Source organism: Entelurus aequoreus, linkage group LG26 (assembly GCF_033978785.1).
Source record: "Entelurus aequoreus isolate RoL-2023_Sb linkage group LG26, RoL_Eaeq_v1.1, whole genome shotgun sequence".
Classification (NCBI taxonomy): Eukaryota; Metazoa; Chordata; class Actinopteri; order Syngnathiformes; family Syngnathidae; genus Entelurus; species Entelurus aequoreus.
Window position 1 is genome coordinate 4,880,564 of NC_084756.1, and position 21,188 is coordinate 4,901,751.

The 21,188-nt window shown below is 38.5% G+C and overlaps 1 protein-coding gene across 1 annotated transcript in view; it reads right to left on the reverse strand.

Annotated features, from left to right (window-relative positions):
- igfn1.1 (immunoglobulin like and fibronectin type III domain containing 1, tandem duplicate 1) overlaps positions 1 to 21,188 on the reverse strand; it is a 160,114-nt gene that overhangs the window by 55,369 nt on the left and 83,557 nt on the right. Inside the window, exon 2 of the mRNA XM_062037454.1 lies at positions 1,817 to 1,885. Coding sequence (XP_061893438.1) covers positions 1,817 to 1,885 — 69 coding nt within the window. The remainder of the gene's footprint in view (positions 1 to 1,816; positions 1,886 to 21,188) is intronic.

Genomic DNA, 21,188 nt, shown 5'->3' on the forward strand with positions numbered 1-21,188 from the left:
GGTTCTACCTGGCACCAATTCACGTAAAGTCCAACGGTGCCGTATTACGGTACCTGGGTGCGGGTGACCTCACGTCCACTTGCACACTCGGAGTCTCCAACTAGAGATGTAGCGATAAATGGTGAGAATGACAAAACTACAGACGGCTAACATGAACGTTTTGGATTAAAAAGATCGAAACAACTGTGATCGATAACTGCACGTTGATGATGGCCCTAGCTTGAATGCTAACATGAAAACAAAATTTGGAACTGACATAGTAAATACCTCAATCTAAACGTATATAAACACAATATTGCCTGAGATAACATTTGAACATTGAGCCTACGAGCTGTGTTGAATAATCAGAGAGAAACCAGACAAAGGTGGTTTAATGGTGCATTCAAAGACCGCTGAACAGAGTAGGATGACCAAAGAGTAGAACGCCCTCCAGAAATAATAAAAACAAATACATTTTATTTGCAACACACTCTTCATTTAAATAAAAACTAAAGTGCTAAAAAACTAACCATAAAAGTTAAGCTAATAAAACAGATAAAACAATTACTACCAGTGAACTAGATGAGGCAATTCCTGGAGGAATTGCGTGTGAATGCTCCAATGCTGAAGTTGAACGGAAATCTTAGAATTTTTTTTTAAATTGTTGAAGTAGGCTGATACAGGCTGAATATTTTGAAGTCAGAACAGTTTGAATTAGATTGAAAATGTGGGAGTTGTGGAACTTTGAAGAATGTCCCCTTGATTTTAATGGGAATTTTCCAAAAATTTTGGAAAAGCGGGAATTAAAAAAAAAAAGGTAAACAACTTGAATGTTCTGAATAAGTTGAAATGGTTGGTGTTGGAATTTTTCAAATCGGTATAGAAATGTTGAAGTAGTAACATGTTCAATTGAGAAATGGCATTACTGAATTCCTGGAATTTCAGGAAAACCGGGAATTTTTCCAGTTCAAAAAACTATTTTGTTTTTTGTCCTGATTAAGAGAAATGTTTTGACGGTGGAACGGTTGAACTGGGTTAAAAAATGTGGAAGGAGTAGTCCCCAGAAAAAAGGGTGGAAATAGGGCTTTGGAAAAGCAGGAATTCTGGAAAACCCTGGAATTTTTTGGAACTTGGAAAAGGGGAAGTTTAAATTCCCAGAATGGTAAAATGTGTTGAAGGTGGAATGGTCTGAATCGGTTGAAAAATTTGGAAATGGTGGAAGTTTGAAAAATGGCCAATTCATTTTGAATGGGAAAAATGTCCCGGAAAACCTGGAATTCAGGGAAATCTGGGAAGTTTCGAATTTTTCAAAGGAAAGCCGGCAATTCCCAAATAGGCTGAACAGTTTGAAGTTTGAACAGTTTGAATCAGGAGAAGAAGAAGAATAAGTTGTAGAAGTTGAATAATAAATAGATTAATTTTGGTGTAAAACCTTATGTGTGAATGTTTGGAACATTCACACAATTACAAAACAGTTTTCTAACAGCATGTCTATTTATTGACGTTATTTACACAATCCAAGGGTCCCAGTGTGTATCAGTACTTTTTGAGCAATACTGCGATCATAATACTCTGCTAATGTTGCTCACAATAACCCTGATACAATATGTTCGTATGGCCACCACTCCAGCAGCACTGAGAGCGGATGTTGCAATTTCCAACGGCAACAAAAGTAAAGAAATGGATAGAAGTTATCACCATCAGCTCATTTTTAAATTTTCGGCCAATAAATGAGATTGTTTTATTAAAAAGAAGGACTATTTATCAACACACACTAAAGTGCCAAACATTGAGGACCGGTATCGATTACCAATACCAGGAATTAGAAGGCACTTACCCGTCTGCCCGATGGCCGTCTGATCGCTCGCCTTGGACTTTTTCCACATCTTGATGTCTCCAGAAGGTTCTGTCAGCAGAAGACAAGGAGTCTTGTCAGTCACACCACAACCAATCCATGAATTTATGCTGCAGTTCCTCTGTGCAGCCAGCAGAGGGCGCCGGCCTCTGACAGAGTCGCGTTACGCCAGGCGGGACTTGGACTCTCCCTGGAATCCCCAAGTCAGGGATGTGAACACTTGTTGGGACTTAAATAAACCATCTTCAGGCTTCATGTTGCAACATTTTCAACACCTCTGAATACAAATATCATATTTACGTCCAATTAGAGCGATATGCCAATTATGCAACTCAAGCATTCACTCTGACGTATGAATATGAAATAATATAATAATTGCATGTCACTTGACAACATATATGTATTTCTTACTGTTTAATAATAGTTGGATTATGTTTAATGCCATTAGTATCAAACCAAAAACATGTTTTAATGGGAAACCACAAAAATTGCAATATTTAGCAAATATGTGACAATGCATCCATCCATCCATCCATCCATCTTCTTCCGCTTATCCGAGGTCGGGTCGCGGGGGCAGCAGCTTAAGCAGGGAAGCCCAGAATTCCCTCTCCCCAGCCACTTCGTCCAGCTCCTCCCGGGGGATCCCGAGGCGTTCCCAGGCAAGCCGGGAGACATAGTCATCCCAACGTGTCCTGGGTCTTCCCCGTGGCCTCCTACCGGTCGGACGTGCCCTAAACACCTCCCTAGGGAGGCGTTCGGGTGGCATCCTGACCAGATGCCCGAACCACCTCATCTGGCTCCTCTCGATGTGGAGGAGCAGCGGCTTTACTTTGAGCTCCCCCCGGATGGCAGAGCTTCTTACCCTATCTCTAAGGGAGAGCCCCGCCACCCGGCGGAGGAAACTCATTTCGGCCGCTTGTACCCGTGATCTTGTCCTTTCGGTCATAACCCAAAGCTCATGACCATAGGTGAGGATGGGAACGTAGATCGACCGGTAAATTGAGAGCTTTGCCTTCCGGCTCAGCTCCTTCTTCACCACAACGGATCGATACAGCGTCCACATTACTGAAGACGCCGCACCGATCCGCCTGTAGATCTCACGATCCACTCTTCCCTCACTCGTGAACAAGACTCCGAGGTACTTGAACTCCTCCACTTGGGGCAGGGTCTCCTCCGCAACCCGGAGATGGCACTCCACCCTTTTGCGGGCGAGAACCATGGATTCGGACTTGGAGGTGCTGATTCTCATCCCAGTCGCTTCACACTCAGCTGCGAACCGATCCAGCGAGAGCTGAAGATCCTGGCCAGATGAAGCCATCAGGACCACATCATCTGCAAAAAGCAGAGACCTAATCCTGCAGCCACCAAACCAGATCCCCTCAACGCCTTGACTGCGCCTAGAAATTCTGTCCATAAAAGTTATGAACAGAATCGGTGACAAAGGGCAGCCTTGGCGGAGTCCAACCCTCACTGGAAACGTGTCCGACTTACTGCCAGCAATGCGGACCAAACTCTGGCACTGATCATACAGGGAGCGGACCGCACTGTTCCTCCTGAATCCGAGGTTCGACTATCCGGCGTAGCCTCCTCTCCAGCACACCTGAATAGACCTTACCGGGAAGGCTGAGGAGTGTGATCCCACGATAGTTAGAACACACCCTCCGGTTCCCCTTCTTAAAGAGAGGGACCACCAACCCAGTCTGCCAATCCAGAGGTACCGCCCCCGATGTCCACGCGATGCTGCAGAGTCTTGTCAACCAAGACAGCCCCACAGCATCCAGAGCCTTAAGGAACTCCGGGCGGATCTCATCCACCCCCGGGGCCTTGCCACCGAGGAGCTTTTTAACTACCTCAGCAACCTCAGCCCCAGAAATAGGAGAGCCCACCACAGATTCCCCAGGCACTACTTCCTCATAGGAAGACGTGTTGGTGGGATTGAGGAGGTCTTCGAAGTATTCCCTCCACCGATCCACAACATCCGCAGTCGAGGTCAGCAGAACACCATCCTCACCATACACGGTGTTGATAGTGCACGGCTTCCCCTTCCTGAGGCGGCTAATGGTGGTCCAAAATTGCTTCGAAGCCGTCCGGAAGTCGTTTTCCATGGCTTCCCCGAACTCCTCCCATGTCCGAGTTTTTGCCTCCGCGACCGCCGAAGCCGCACACCGCTTGGCCTGTCGGTACCTGTCCGATGCCTCTGGAGTCCTATGAGCCAAAAGAACCCGATAGGACTCCTTCTTCAGCTTGACGGCATCCCTCACCGCCGGTGTCCACCAACGGGTTCTAGGATTACCGCCACGACAGGCACCAACTACCTTGCGGCCACAGCTCCAATCAGCCGCCTCGACAATAGAGGCGCGGAACATGGTCCATTCGGACTCAATGTCCAGCACCTCCCTTGTGACATGTTCAAAGTTCTTCCGGAGGTGGGAATTGAAACTCTCTCTGACAGGAGACTCTGCTAGACGTTCCCAGCAAACCCTCACAATGCGTTTGGGCCTGCCAGGTCTGTCCAGCATCTTCCCCCACCATCGCAGCCAACTCACCACCAGGTGGTGATCGGTAGAAAGCTCCGCCCCTCTCTTCACCCGAGTGTCCAAAACATGAGGCCGCAAATCCGACGACACAACTACAAAGTCGATCATGGAACTGCGGCCTAGGGTGTCCTGGTGCCAAGTGCACATATGGACACCCTTATGTTTGAACATGGTGTTCGTTATGGACAATCTGTGACGGGCACAAAAGTCCAATAACAAAAAACCGCTCGGGTTCAGATCCGGGCAGCCATTCTTCCCAATCACGCCTATCCAGGTTTCACTGTCGCTGCCAACATGAGCGTTGAAGTCCCCCAGTAGAACGAGGGAATCACCCGGGGGAGCACTATCAAGTACTCCCTCGAGTGAATCCAAAAAGGGTGGGTACTCTGAGCTGCGGTTTGGCGCGTAAGCGCAAACCACAGTCAGGACCCGTTCCCCCACCCGAAGGCGGAGGGAAGCTACCCTCTCGTCCACCGGGTTGAACTCCAACATGCAGGCTCTGAGCCGGGGGGAAACAAGAATTGCCACCCCAGCCCGTCGCCTCTCACTGCCGGCAACGCCAGAGTAGAAGAGAGTCCAGCCCCTCTCGAGAGAACTGGTTCCAGAGCCCTTGCTGTGCGTCGAAGTGACTCCGACTATGTCTAGTCGGAACTTCTCCACCTCGCGCACTAGCTCAGGCTCCTTCCCCCCCAGCGAGGTGACGTTCCACGTCCCAAGAGCTAGCTTCTGTAGCCGAGGATCGGACCGCCAAGTGCCCTGCCTTCGGCTGCCGCCCAGCTCACATCGCACCCGACCTCTATGACCCCTGCTATGGGTGGTGAGCCCATTGGAACCCACGTTGCCTCTTCGGGCTGTGCCTGGCGGCCGGGCCTGTCCCCATGGGGACAGGCCCGGCCACCAGGCGCTCACCATCGTGCCCCACCTCCGGGCCTGGCTCCAGAGGGGGGCACCGGTGACCCGCGTCCGGGCGAGGGAAATCTGGGTCCATAGTTTTTATTTTTCATTGAGGTCTTCGAGCTGCTCTTTGTCTGATCCCTCACCTAGGACCAGTTTGTCTTGGGAGACCCTACCAGGGGGCATAAAGCCCCCGGACAACATAGCTCCTCGGATCATTGGGACACGCAAACTCCTCTACCACGGTAAGGTGGCAGCTCAGAGAGGAGGTGACAATGAATAATTAATGAAATTATTGATTTTGATGCAGTATTACCTTGACTGAATCAAAAATATGTGGTCATAGATAAAATAGTCAATGTTAACAAAATGATTTAGAGAGTAGGACTAACTACAAATATCATATTTACGTCCAATTAGAGCAATATGCCAATTATGTAATCAAGCATTCACCCTGAAATAATAATATAAAATATGATAATAATGTTATTATACTTTCACCAGATTAAATTGTATTAACAACATATGTTTATGTTTTACTGTTTAAAAATATTTTTATTACGTTTTTATGCTATTAGTATCGCACAAAAACAATGAGAAACCACAAACACTTTAATATTCAGCAAATATGTGACGATGCATAATTAATGAAATTATTGATTTTGATGCAGCATTACTTAAGAAGCTGAGAGTTTATTGACTGAATCAAAAATATGTGGTTATAGATAAAATAGTCAATGGTAACACATTAATTTCGAGAGTAGGAATAACTGCAAATATCATATTTACGTCCAATTAGAGCGATATGCCAATTATATATTTAAGCATTCACCCTGAAATATTAATATGAAATATAATAATAATGTTAATATACTTTCACCACATTAAATGGTTTTAACAACAAATGTTCATTTTTTACAGTTTAATAATATTTTTATTACGTTTTTATGCCATCGGTATCATACAAAAACATTTTTTAATGGGAAAACGCAAACATTACGATACTTAGCAAATATGTGATGATACATAATTAATAAAATTATTGATTTTGATGCAGCATTACCTTGACTGAGTCAAAAAATATGTGGTTATAGATAAAATAGTCAATTGTAACAAAATTATTTAGAGAATAGGAATAATTGCAAATATCATATTCATGTCCAATTAGAGCGATATGCCAATTATGTAATCAAGCATTTACCCTGAAATAATATTATGAAATATGATAATAATTGTATGACACTTTCACCACATTAAATGGTTTTAACGACATATGTGTAGTTTTTACTGTTTAATAATATTTATATTACGTTTTTATGCCATCAGTATCGAACAAAAATATGTTTTCATGGGAAAACACAAAAAATTCAATATTTAGCAACAATGTGATGATGCATAATTAATAAAATTATTGATTTTGATGCAGCATTACCTTGACTGAATAAAAATATGTGGTTATAGATAAAATAGTCAATGGTAACAAAATTATTTAGAGAGTAGGAATAATTGCAAATATCATATTTACGTCCAATTAGAGCAATATGCCAATTATGTAATCAAGCATTCACCCTGAAATAATAATATGAAATATGATAATAATTTTATCACACTTTCACCACATTAAATGGTTTTAACAATATATGTGCATTTTTTACTGTTTAGTAATATTTCTATGTTTTTATGCCATTAGTATCAAACAAAAATAATGATAAAACACAAAAATAGCGTTATTTCGCAAATATGTGACGATGCATAATTAATAAAATTATTGATTTTGATGCAGCATTACTTTAGGAGTTGAGAGTTTATTGACTGAGTCAAAAATATGTGGTTATATATAAAATAGTCAATGGTAACAAAATGATTTAGAGGGTAGGAATAACTACAAATATATTTATGTCCAATTAGAGCGATATGCCAATTATGTAATCAAGCATTCACCCTGAAATAATAATATGAAATATAATAATAATGTTATTATACTTTCTCCACATATAATGGTTTTAACAACATGTTTATTTTTTATTGTTTAAACATATTTTATTACATTTTTATGCTATTAGTATCGCACAAAAACAATGAGAAAACACAAACATTTTAATATTCAGCAAATATGTGACGATCCATAATTAATCAAATTATTGATTTTGATGCAGCATTACTTTAGAAGCTGCGAGTTTATTAACTGAATCACACATATGTGGTTATAGATAAGTTAGTCAATAGTAACAAAATTATTCATAGGGTAGGAATAACTACAAATATCATATTTACGTTCAATTAGAACTATATGCCAATTATGTAAATCAAGCATTCACCCTGAAATAATAATATGAAATACATGAAATACACCTACTCTTTACATCCAAACTTTACATGAAATACACCTACTCTTTACATCCAAACTTTTGCCAGAAGCTCTTTTCATATTTGATATATTTGTCCAGGAATAAATAATATGGTTTAACAACATCCTTATTGAAGCTTGGATTTGTTTAGATTGTCCGTTTTCTGTGCTTAATTTGCCACATTCTGTCAGGTGTGGTGAATGCATCCCTGCAATGCATCCTGGGAAAACACAAGGCACGTTACTGTAAAGTGATTTATTTTGACTTGTCCGAATGTGCAGACATATTTTAAATATGCGTTTGGCTTCCTCGCTGGACGTCCAAACAATCGACTGTAAGTGGTAGCTTGGCAGTGTGCCTCTTTACATGAAATACACCTACTCTTTACATCCAAACTTTTGCCAGAAGCTCTTTTCATATTTGATTTATTTGTCCAGGCATAAATAATATGGTTTAACCGCGTCCTTATTGAGAGGCATAGGACCTTGGAGATGTAAATATTATAGTCCTTTTGAATCCATAGCAATTACGGGAAAGAATAACTTAGTTTTGTTCAAGAGTAGGAAGAAGCAGACTTTAATTATAAATGGTTTAATTATGTACATATCAATCATTTTTTTTACATATTTTTAACATTTGTTTCATTTTAAACACTTTTTTTCCTCCTTGTTTTTCCATCGTCTTGCATCCCTACATAAGATAATGTTTAAAAAAAAAATAAACAATTGCGGTTAGAAAAACAGGAAGTGAACAAACTTTTAAAGACATGAAGAAGGTAAATGATTCTCCTTTTCCTTCCTAACTGTTATCTAATGTGTTGATAAAAGAAAATGGAAAAAACAAAGACAAAAAATAAACAAAATAATTAAAATATATTTTAAAAATGTGTAAATAAATATTTAAAAATAGCTTAAGTAATATCCAATACAATACACAAAAGAAAGAAAACACATGGTGAACTAAATAGATGGAAAAAAAAATATTAATAGGTGAAAGATGAAATCTAAATAAGAAAATACGGAGGTGGAAAATTGTACATACTGAAAGATGTTGGGCCATGAACGCCCCCTAGAGGACCGCCAGAAAATATATTTTCTCAGCCGTGGTCCATACGGTCACTTGTAATACACTTTTCCACCACTTGTGGCAGTAATGACAACATCAAACAAACAGAAGAAGTCTGGAGTTACAGTCATAGAGAAGTGTCTTAAGCGCCAAAAATATGACTAAAGTGATTTTTAATAAAAAAATAATTGTTTCTAAATAAATAAAAATGTTCAGTTATTTATGAGTCCTGTTAAATAAATAATCTTTGTGACGAACACATGTGACGAGGTTGTAAAGTTGCTTAGATGTAATTATTGAATACCATTCAAATCAGGATTAAGAATTCAGTTTTAATATTTGAGTCGGCTCAGGGCTCCTCTGGTCAAAAAGTTTATTTTATTTTTATTTTTATTTTTATTTTTATTTTTATTTTTATTTTTATTTTTATTTTTATTTTTATTTTTATTTTTATTTTTATTTTTATTTTTATTTTTATTTTTATTTTTATTTTTATTTTATTTTTTTAAAAATGTTTTTAATCTTTATTTTTTTCATTTTTTTATTTTTATTTTTTTTGTATTTTCATTTTCATTTTTATTTTTATTTTATTTTATTTATTTATTTATTTTTGTCAATAAGGTTAGAACCCCTAACATATTGTAAATGCAGACACCAGGGGTGTAAAACTGGTTTTCATTGAGGGCCACATCGCAGTTCTGGCAGCCACCAGAGGGCCGCATTTAATAGTGAATAATTTATGGATTTTCCTATGCATTTTTATTATTAAATATATATTTTTTACGTACGCTATATAAAAAGAAAAAGAAAATCTGTATATTTCTAAATAAAATTCTGGTCACCATTGTGTTTAATGTAAAATATACACATTTTTTAAACATTATATTACAGTAGATGGTAAAAAAGTACCCACTGTTTATTTATCATTTTAAAATGGTACCAAAGTTATTTTATACTGGCAGCTTAGTTGCCAGAATCTTACTGTAAAATTGAAGGTAGTTTCTCCAAAATATTACTGTAAATAGAAAAACAGTACCACTGGATTTTTTTTTTTAAAATTCTGCCAACTGAGCTGCCAGTTTTTACTGTAAAATAACTGTGGTACCATTTTTACCATTTACAGTAATAACCACCGTAGATTTTACAGTAAAAAAAACAAAATAGACAGCGCAGTCTGCAACATTTTATGGTAAAAACCGGTTGTAAAGTTTTTTTCAATTTTTAGTTTTCAATTTTCTGTAAATGCTACTGTAAAATCTATTGTCCTTTTTACAATGTACACTTTGATGGATAACTTGCTTTGAAACCATAAGTCAAGCAGATATTGAAGTATTTATTTTTATTTTAGCAAATAAAAATGTGTGGAAATAGAATAGAATAGAATAGAAAGTATTTTATTGATCCCTGGGGGAAATTCAGCACCACAGTTCGCTCACAATAGACAATAAACACTTAGGTATTTCTTACATGTGAATAACATACATACAGTCTGTTATACAGCATTATTCACATGTGAATAATATAAATACAGTCTATTATACAGAATTATTCACATCTGAATAATATAAATACAGTCTATTATACAGCATTATTCACATGTGAATAACATAAATACAGTCTATTATACAGCATTTTTCACATGTGAATAATATACATACATTATACATTTACAGTACATGTATGGAAACTATCGTAATATATTATTTGTTGCAATATTGCATAATATTAACATTTAAAAGGTAAGCAATTTCTTGCAGTGCATGTATATGTATATATATATATATATATATATATATATATATATATATATATATATATATATATATATATATATATATATATATATATATATATATATATATATATATGTATGTATATATATATATATATATATATATATATATATATATATATATATATATATATATATATATATATATATATATATATATATATATATATATATATATATATATATATATATATACTACCGTTCAAAAGTTTGGGGTCACCCAAACAATTTTGTGGAATAGCCTTCATTTCTAAGAACAAGAATAGATTGTCGAGTTTCAGATGAAAGTTCTCTTTTTCTGGCCATTTTGAGCGTTTAATTGACCCCACAAATGTGATGCTCCAGAAACTCAATCTGCTCAAAGGAAGGTCAGTTTTGTCGCTTCTGTAACGAGCTAAACTGTTTTCGGATGTGTGAACATGATTGCACAAGGGTTTTCTAATCATCAATTAGCCTTCTGAGCCAATGAGCAAACACATTGTACCATTAGAACACTGGAGTGATAGTTGCTGGAAATGGGCCTCTATACACCTATGTAGATATTGCACCAAAAACCAGACATTTGCAGCTAGAATAGTCATTTACCACATTAGCAATGTATAGAGTGTATTTCTTTAAAGTTAAGACTAGTTTAAAGTTATCTTCATTGAAAAGTACAGTGCTTTTCCTTCAAAAATAAGGACATTTCAATGTGACCCCAAACTTTTGAACGGTAGTGTATATATATATATATATATATATATATATATATATATATATATATATATATATATATATATATATATTTTTTAATCATAATGGAAAGAACAAGTGAGCTATTGTATCCTCCTACATGTTTAGCTATTCCTCGTCCTCCAGTGATAATGCTACATGTAAGAAACGTAATTTATTCGTCACCATGGAGGCCAGGATTAGTGATTTAGAAGTAGCTAAAACACTGCGGATGGACGTTAGCCGCTAGCTAGCTAGCCATGTCTTAAAACAGCTCTTCCTGAGGGTGTTTCAGTGTTATAACTTCACCTTTATCTTTACTTTTTACACCAAAGTGTGTCCATTCTCCCTTTTCTGTCCACACACTGTGTCTGCTTGTAAGTACTCTGTGTGTGTGCGCTGCCCAACATGCTCATATGCTTGTAAAACTAGCAATGTCATGATGTGACAACAAACCGGTACTTTTCAAACAGAGTATAGTACCGTTTTTGATTAATTAGTACCGCCATACTATACTAGTACCGGTATACCGTACAACCCTACTTCCTGGACGTCTAGGTCAGGGTTTTTCAACCTTTTTTGAGCCGAGGCACTATTTTTTTCATTGAAACAATTCTGATGCACACCACCAGCAGAAATCATTAAACAATGAAGCTCAGCAGCCGATATTGACAGTAAAAAGTGATTCTGGCAAATGTTGGATATGACTTTAAAGGCCTACTGAAAGCCACTACTACCGACCACGCAGTCTGATAGTTTATATATCAATGATGAAATCTTAACATTGCAACACATGCCAATACGGCCGGGTTAACTTATAAAGTGACATTTTAAAATTCCCGGGAAATATCCGGCTGAAACATTGCGGTATGATGACGTATGCGCGTGACGAAGTCCGAGTAACGGAAGTTATGGTACCCCGTAGAATCCTATACAATAAGCTCTGTTTTTATTTCATAATTCCACAGTATTCTGGACATCTTTTGCAATTTTTTTAATGAACAATGAAGGCTGCAAAGAAGACAGTTGTAGGTGGGATCAGTGTATTAGTAGCGGACTACAGCAACACAACCAGGAGGACTTTGTTGGAGTGCTAGCCGCGCTAGCCGCGCTAGCCGCCGACTTCACCTTGACTTCCTACGTCTCCGGGCCGCCAAACGCATCGGGTGAAGTCCTTCGTCCTTCTGCCGATTGCTGGAACGCAGGTGAGCACGGGTGTTGATGAGCAAATGAGGGCTGGCTGGCGTAGGTGGAGAGCTAATGTTTTTAGCATAGCTCTGTGCAGTCCGGTTGCTAAGTTAGCTTCAATGGCGTCGTTAGCACAACATTGTTAACCTTCGCCAGCCTGGAAAGCATTAACCGTGTATTTACATGTCCACGGTTTAATAGTATTGTTGATTTTCTATCTATACTTCCAGTCAGGGGTTTATTTCTTTTGTTTCTATATGCAGTTAAAGCAAGATGCTATCACGTTAGCTCGTAGCTAAAGCATTTCGCCGATGTATTGTCGTGGAGATAAAAGGCACTGAATGTCCATTTCGCGTTCTCGACTCTCATTTTTAAGAGGATATAGTATCCGAGGTGGTTTAAAATACAAATCTGTGATCTACAATAGAAAAAGGAGAGTGAGGAATCCAATGAGCCAGCTTGTACCTAAGTTACGGTCAGAGCGAAAAAAGATACGTCCATCGCTGCCTCTCAAGTCATTCACTGTAACGTTCCTCATCTACGAATCTTTCATCCTCGCTCAAATTAATGGGGTAATCATCACTTTCTCGGTCCGAATCTCTCTCGCTCCATTGTAAACAACGGGGAATTGTGAGGAATCCTAGCTCCTGTGACGTCACGCTACTTCCGGTACAGGCAAGGCTTTTTTTTATCAGCGAGCAAAAGTTGCGAACTTTATCGTCGATTTTCTCTACTAAATCCTTTCAGCAAAAATATGGCAATATCGCGAAATGATCAAGTATGACACATAGAATGGATCTGCTATTCCCGTTTAAATAAAAAAAAATCATTTCAGTAGGCCTTTAAAGCATAACCCAGCATGCATCACTATAGTTCTTGTCTCAAAGTACTGTGACTTATTTGGAGTTGTTTGGTGTTTTTCTGTGTGTAGTGTTTTAGTTCTTATCTTGCGCTCCTATTTTGGTGTTTTTTTCCCATTTTGTTGGTATTTTCCTGTATCAGTTTCATGTCTTCCTTTGAGCGCTTTTCTCCACACCTGCTTTGTTTTAGCAATCAAGACTATTTAAGTCGTTTTTATCCTTCTTTGTGTGGACATTGTTGATTGTCATGTACTTTGTGGACGCTGTCTGCTCCCCAGTAAGTCTTTGCTGTCGTCCAGCATTTTGTGTTTTGTTTACTTTGCAGCCAGTCCAGTTTTAGTTTAATTCTGCATAGCCATGCCTAAGCTTCAATGCCTTTTCTTAGGGGCATTCACCTTTTGTCTATTTTTGGTTTAAGCATTAGATACCTTTTTTTACCTGCACCCTGCCTCCTGCTGTTCCCGACATCTAGTATTACATGGTTACTCTGCCGAGCTCTACACAGCACCGACACTCAACAACGGCACATTATTTACGGATTATAATTACTGGTGTGCAAAAAAATATTTTTACCCCAATTAGGTAAAAAGACATCATGGTTGAAAAACCCTGGTCTAGTTCCCCTGAGAAGCAGAAGCCACTTTTAGGTAAGGCCACGTGTAGCAGATGAGAATAGAAGTCCCCACATTACCCAAAGGCCGCGCTGGATGCTGCACAGGAGCCGACAAATAAGTGGGGGAAATTTCCACGCCTTGGCGCTGGGGTTCCGTGACAAGTGGCGGCTGGTGCGTGTTGCTCTGACCCCTGACGCCTGACACAGACATCTGCGGCTTCTCGAATGTCCCACGCCGCGTTCCTCGCCTCAGCAGAAACTGGCCTGTTGACTTTTTTACCTTCCCGCTGGATTTCCAGGTTTGGTCGGTTGAGCGCGGAACTGTGTCTGTCACTCATGGCAGGAAACTGCTTGCTTGGTTGATGCAACACACTTTATACTTCTGCATGACTGCAACACACTTTATACTTCTGCATGACAACACACTTTATACTTCTGCAGGACAGCAACACACTTTATACTTCTGCATGACCGCAACACACTTTATACTTCTGCATGACGGCAACACACTTTATACTTCTGCATGACTGCAACACACTTTATACTTCTGCATGACAACACACTTTATACTTCTGCAGAACAGCAACACACGTTATACTTCTGCATGACCGCAACACACTTTATACTTCTGCATGACGGCAACACACTTTATACTTCTGCATGACGGCAACACACTTTATACTTCTGCATGACTGCAACACACTTTATACTTCTGCATGACAGCAACACACTTTATACTTCTGCATGACTGCAACACACTTTATACTTCTGCATGACAACACACTTTATACTTCTGCATGACAGCAACACACTTTATACTTCTGCATGACCGCAACACACTTTATACTTCTGCATGACCGCAACACACTTTATACTTCTGCATGACCGCAACACACTTTATACTTCTGCATGACGGCAACACACTTTATACTTCTGCATGACGGCAACACACTTTATAATTCTGCATGACGGCAACACACTTTATACTTCTGCATGACGGCAACACACTTTATACTTCTGCATGACAACACACTTTATACTGCTGCATGACAGCAACACACATTATACTTCTGCATGACCGCACCACACTTTATATTTCTGCATGACCACAACACACTTTATACTTCTGCATGACCACAACACACTTTATACTTCTGCATGACCGCAACACACTTTATACTTCTGCATGACGGCAACACACTTTATACTTCTGCATGACGGCAACACACTTTATACTTCTGCATGACGGCAACCCACTTTATACTTCTGCATGACAACACACTTTATACTGCTGCATGACAGCAACACACTTTATACTTCTGCATGACCGCACCACACTTTATATTTCTGCATGACCACAACACACTTTATACTTCTGCATGACCACAACACACTTTATACTTCTGCATGACCACAACACACTTTATACTTCTGCATGACAGCATCACACTTTATACTTCTGCATGACAGCAACACACTTTATATTTCTGCATGACCACAACACACGTTATACTTCTGCATGACCACAACACACTTTATACTTCTGCATGGCCGCAACACACTTTATACTTCTGCATGACCACAACACAATTTATACTTCTGCATGACAGCATCACACTTTATACTTCTGCATGACAACAACACACAATAGCTCACCGGCGTCACAATGTAAACAAATGCCGTGGGTGGATCTACACCTGACATCCACTGTAATGATACCAAGTACAAAAGCGTAGCTACTCGATACTACTATGATTACATCGATATTATTTATCGTCTCAAAATATTTGTTTCCTTTTTTTTAAAATTTATATTATATTCATAAAGTCAGGAAATACGTCCCAAGACACATGAGGACTTTGAATATGACCAATGTATGATCCTGTAACCAGTGTTGGGACTAACGCGTTACAAAGTAAGTTTCGGCGGTAACTAGCTATCTAACGCGTTATTTTTTATATTCAGTAACTCAGTTACCGTTACTACATGATGCGTTACTGCGTTATTTTACGTTATTTTTTATGTAGTATCGGTTAGAAACAGAAGATCTCTTTTGTCACAAGGAAGAGGCGCACTGTGTGTGTCTGGGTGTGGGTGTGGGGAGGGAGGGGGGGGCGTGTCTGATCATGGCAGAGCTGCAGTCGAGTTTCTTAACATGGAGATATTCTCACTACTTTTCTTTTGTCGAGCACAAAGAAAATAACATTTTAGTTAAATGTAAGTTGTGTCTTGGATCAAAGATCCCATCCACTTCCCAAAACAGCAATTGAAATCTGCTGAAACAGCTACAAAAGCAACATGCTTCGACGAAGCTAGTAAAGAGAGACACTTTCAGGCAGCTAATTAGCATGATACCGGCGTCAAACGGCAAATGGCACAAAAACATTTTCTAAGTTCCTGGACACAGTGGACAGTGAGCACATAAACATGGAAAGCAAGCTAAAGAAGACACTCCAAACTCTGCCTCTGCTCATCATTCAGCACTGTAGGTACACACACTCTGTCAATTCTTTTATATACTCTTTCATTCTAGACTCCTAGAGTGTTTGATTATCACATCACTCTAAATGTATAGACTATAAAGTTCACAAACATAAAGAAGGATCCTAGTGGGCCAGGCCAATATTTCCTTTTCTCTAAACTAAAACTGGGGAAGTGCGTAGAGTGTTTTGGGCTTCAGACATGATTTTATTTCAGAATTCATTGAGAGAAAAAAACGCCTGGTTAGTGTCAGAAAAATTGTATGTAAATGATCCAAAAACTTTCCGTTCTGAGCTCCTGTGAACAGATGAGAGCTGTCTTTGTTGCACCAAGCAAAGGCAGTACAGCTACCAGGTAAAATAGCAATATGCAAATGTGCGACACACACCAAAGGAACAGACAAAACAGCAAAACAAGCAGCAGAAAAGGAAATACGAATTTCAAACTACAAACTACTAGTGACATGAATAATGATATACTAAAAGATATGCGAAAGAACTCCAAAAGAAAAAGATAAATGGATAAAAAACGGAGTCACGTTGAACAAAGAAGACATCTATGTATGTCCAGACAATAAACTAATCTTACCAAAAAATCTATATAAGTGGGTAGCAGTTTTGAGCCATGGTTGAACTCATGGCTCAACAGGAGGTATATTGATGAACTTATACAGAAGTACTATACTTCCTATAGTTTAATTTGCATAAAAATAAATGAATAAAATAAAAATTAAAATTAAAATTATACAACATTTATGCATGGATTTTATTGAACTAAATAAGAGTGAAGGAAAACATTAGTGTCTGGTTATAGTAGATGCATTTTCAAAGTGGGTAGAAATATTTCCTAAAGGAAAAGCAGATGTGCTAACAGTAGCAAAAGCATTGTGCAAAGATTTTGTAAAAATGTACAGTACATGAACATTACAAGTACAACAGGACTAACACCATTTGAAATAATATTTGGAAGACCTTATCAGCTACCAACATTTTGAAAAATCAATGAAAAGGAAACATTGGCATTCTCCAATGGGGGAGAGAGGTTGTAAACAACCAAGACAGCAGTCAAGAGAGTGGAAAGACCAACCTGAGTACACTTAGCACATTGGAAAAAGGTCATATAATGGGAAAAAAAGTATTTGGGATTGTATTTGTGTTATCAAAGGGACATGTTAACTAGCACACTACAAATTCTACTGTCACAGTTGTAAGTTTGATGATAATTGGTTCCTGTTTTGGTAATTAATTTGTTCCTTATGGCGGAGCAAGTGGGAAAGGCTACAAAAACGGATTGTGTTGTATGTATAAGCCCAGACAATTACTCAAGATGAGTCAAAAAAAGTTGAAATTAAGTAATGAGCAAAACAAAATTGACCCTGTAGCTAAAGAGACAAAACAGAAACCAATATTTGATAAATATGTGAAAAAAGCTAATTATACCTCCATTAACATGCAAGGCTCTGTACAACAGTTAGGAAACCTATCATCAGATAACTGCATACACATAGTAAATGTATCAATATTTGTACAAGAATTGTTAACACGCCTGAACAGTTTGATACCTGAACATTGGAAAATAACAAGATGTGATGTAAACTGGCAAAGTGTTGTAGATCCAACTTGATCGATGCAATGGGTGTCCAAAGAAGTGTATCTGACAACTATAAATTGGTAAATCAAGTTGCAGCTGGATTTGAATCACCCGTCTATTGGTAGTGTACGATTAACAAGAATGTTGACAGAATAAACTACGTCCACTACAACGTACAGAGATTAAGAAATTTGACACAGGCCGGACTTGAAGCCGTCACTGATCAACTCGCCGCCACCTCCCTTATGGCCTTTCAAAACCGTATGACGCTAGACATGTTGTTAGCGGAAAAAGGGGGTGTGTGCGCAATATTTGGTGAAAAGTGTTGCATGTTCATACCAAACTACACTGATGCAGAAGATAGCCTGACCAAAGCACTGGAAGGCCTGCGCACCTTAACGGTAAACTGAAAGGGCACTCTGGCATAGATACATCTATGTGGGAGGGGTGGTTGGAAGTGCTTGGCAAATGCAAGTCTTTGGTATCATCAATTCTAGTATTTATGGCCGTGTTTGCAGCAATACTGACGTAGTGTGGATGTTGTTGTATTCCCTGTCTGTGTTCTCTGCTTAACCGTCTGATTACCACAGCGATTAGCCCAGCAGATGGTAAAGCTGTTCAGATGCACTTCCTGGTGGACGACAAGGAAGATGAATCTGACGACGAGGATACCTACCTGGATGCTGTTCCTAATTTGTTTCCAGAAATGTCATAATTATGAGGGAAAAATTGATGTTGAATTCTGAGTGTAAACATAACTTGTTCCTAGGGAAATGAAACATTAACTGAAAATTGCAAGAAGAAGTTATTGGGGATAAGAAGACTCTGGGGAAGTTATTTGATAAACAGGAGGGAAATGTCAGAAAGATTGTATGTACATTATCAAAAAAACTTTCCGTTCTGAGTTCCAGTGAACAGATGAGAGCTGTCTTTGTTGCACCAAGCAAAGGCTTGGGAAATTCCATTGTGTACGATGGGATGAGACGGGAGGGGTTATCTATTGTGATCGAAGACTTGCCCAAGCTGAATCCAGGACCAGCCCAAGCCCGAGGCATCTTTTTCTTTTGTGTTAATGTGACCGAAAACAATAACTGTTTACATACTCCCCATTCCTTTGGAAGCAGATGTTGTTGTGTAAACAGTGTGTGTCCAAATAAAGGAGGAAACGTAAACCTTTTTCGTCATAGCGTGCTGGAGATTGTAGAAGGATACAATGTCCGGGCGACTCTCCTCAATATATTGAGTCCAAATTTAATTCTGTCTCTGTTTGATTATTTGCTTCTTGTCTTGTTTAATATATGTCATCAGTGTTTGAACCTGACAGTTAGGCTTTGTGTATGTAAAGTTAAAGTACTTCCTTGGTTTTAATCTATGTTGTTATTATGCTGTTTGTTAGTTATGTATGTTATGTTGCAGCTGTTTCAAATAGTTTTGTCAATTTGTTCTGGCCTGAAATAAATTGGCCCTTTGTAACATATCTTTGTCTTTGTGTGTTGTATGTAGACCACATTGCTTAGCAGACTTCAGTGATGCAAATGCATGTCAAGTTGATCAACAGATTGTATTATTCTCCAGTGCAATAATAGTACTGAAATGAAGGCTAAAAGGGCATTAATGGGAGCTTTAAAAAAAAAAAAGAAGAAAAAAAAAAGTAACTAAATACTTACTTTTCACAGTAACACATTACTTTTTGGTGCAAGTAACTGAGTTACTAACGCAGTTACTTTTGAACTAAAGTAACTAGTAACTTTAACTAGTTACTGGTTTTCAGTAACTATCCCAAAACTGATTATGTTATATCCACTATGGACTGGACTCTCACACTATTATGTTAGATCCACTATGTTAGAGCCACTATGGACTGGACTCTCACACTAATATGTTAGCTCCACTATGGACTGGACTCTCACACTATTATGTTAGATCCACTATGGACTGGACTCTCACACTATTATGTTAAATCCACTATGGACTGGACTCTCACACTGTTGTGATAGATTTAGTACGGACTGGACTCTTACACTATTATGTTAGATCCACTATGAACTGGACTCTCACACTTTTATGTTAGATCCACTATGGACTGGACTCTCACAATATTATGGTAGATCAACTATGGACTGGACTCTCACACTATTATGCTAGATCCACTATGGACTGAATTCTCACACTATTATGTTAAATCCACTATGGACTGGACTCTCACACTATTATGATAGATTTAGTACGGACTGGACTCTTACAATATTATGTTAGATCCGCTATGAACTGGACTCTCACACTATTATGTTAGATCCACTATGGACTGGACTCTCACACTATTATGCTAGATCCACTATGGACTGGACTCTCACATTATTATGTTAGATCCACTATGGACTGGACTCTCACTATTATGTTAGAACCACTATGGACTGGACTCTCACACTATTATGTTAGATCCACTATGGACTGAACTCTCACACTATTATGATAGATTTAGTACGGACTGGACTCTCTCACTATTATGTTAGATCCACTATGGACTGGACTCTCACACTATTATGCTAGATCCACTATGGATATTATTTTGTTTAGTAATTATAATGAAACTATATTAAAGGCGGTTGCAGGTTTGAAAAGCTCCCACTGCTTGCACGGAGATGGTCTAAACACGCAACTTTTCTCTGACTACAATTGACTATTCACCTATCGAAAATCAGGACCATTGTGACAAATTGGTGCAAACTTTTGACCACAAACTTAGTCACTGCTTACTGCCAGTCAGAGTCTGTCTCTAGTCATGTTCACAATCGTCGCAATGTAATATTTTGTGTAGTGATTGTAATGAAACTATTTTAAAAATGGTTGCAGGTTTGAAAATCTCCGACTCCTTGCATGGAGATGGTCTGAACATGTCTTTTTAAATTGAATTATATTAAGAGTAAACAGATAAACGTCTTTTTGACATTGCAATTTTATAAAAACAAACTTTTTTTTATAACTATGTCTCGATATAAAAATCGTGATGAAGAAGAACCGCGACTGGGAAGTGAATCATCTAGTCCAGGGGTTTCCGACTCATTCTAGCTCAGTGGACTATTACAATCATGGCATTAAAACTAAAACAAATAAAGACAACTTCAGATTGTTTTCTTTGTCTTACTTTGGTCAAAAATAGAACAAACACATTCTGAAAATATTACAATACAAATATCTAAAAAACAAGTTTTGATTCATGAAGGAAATAGAAAGTGAAATAAAGTTTATAACTTAATATATATACATATGCATAA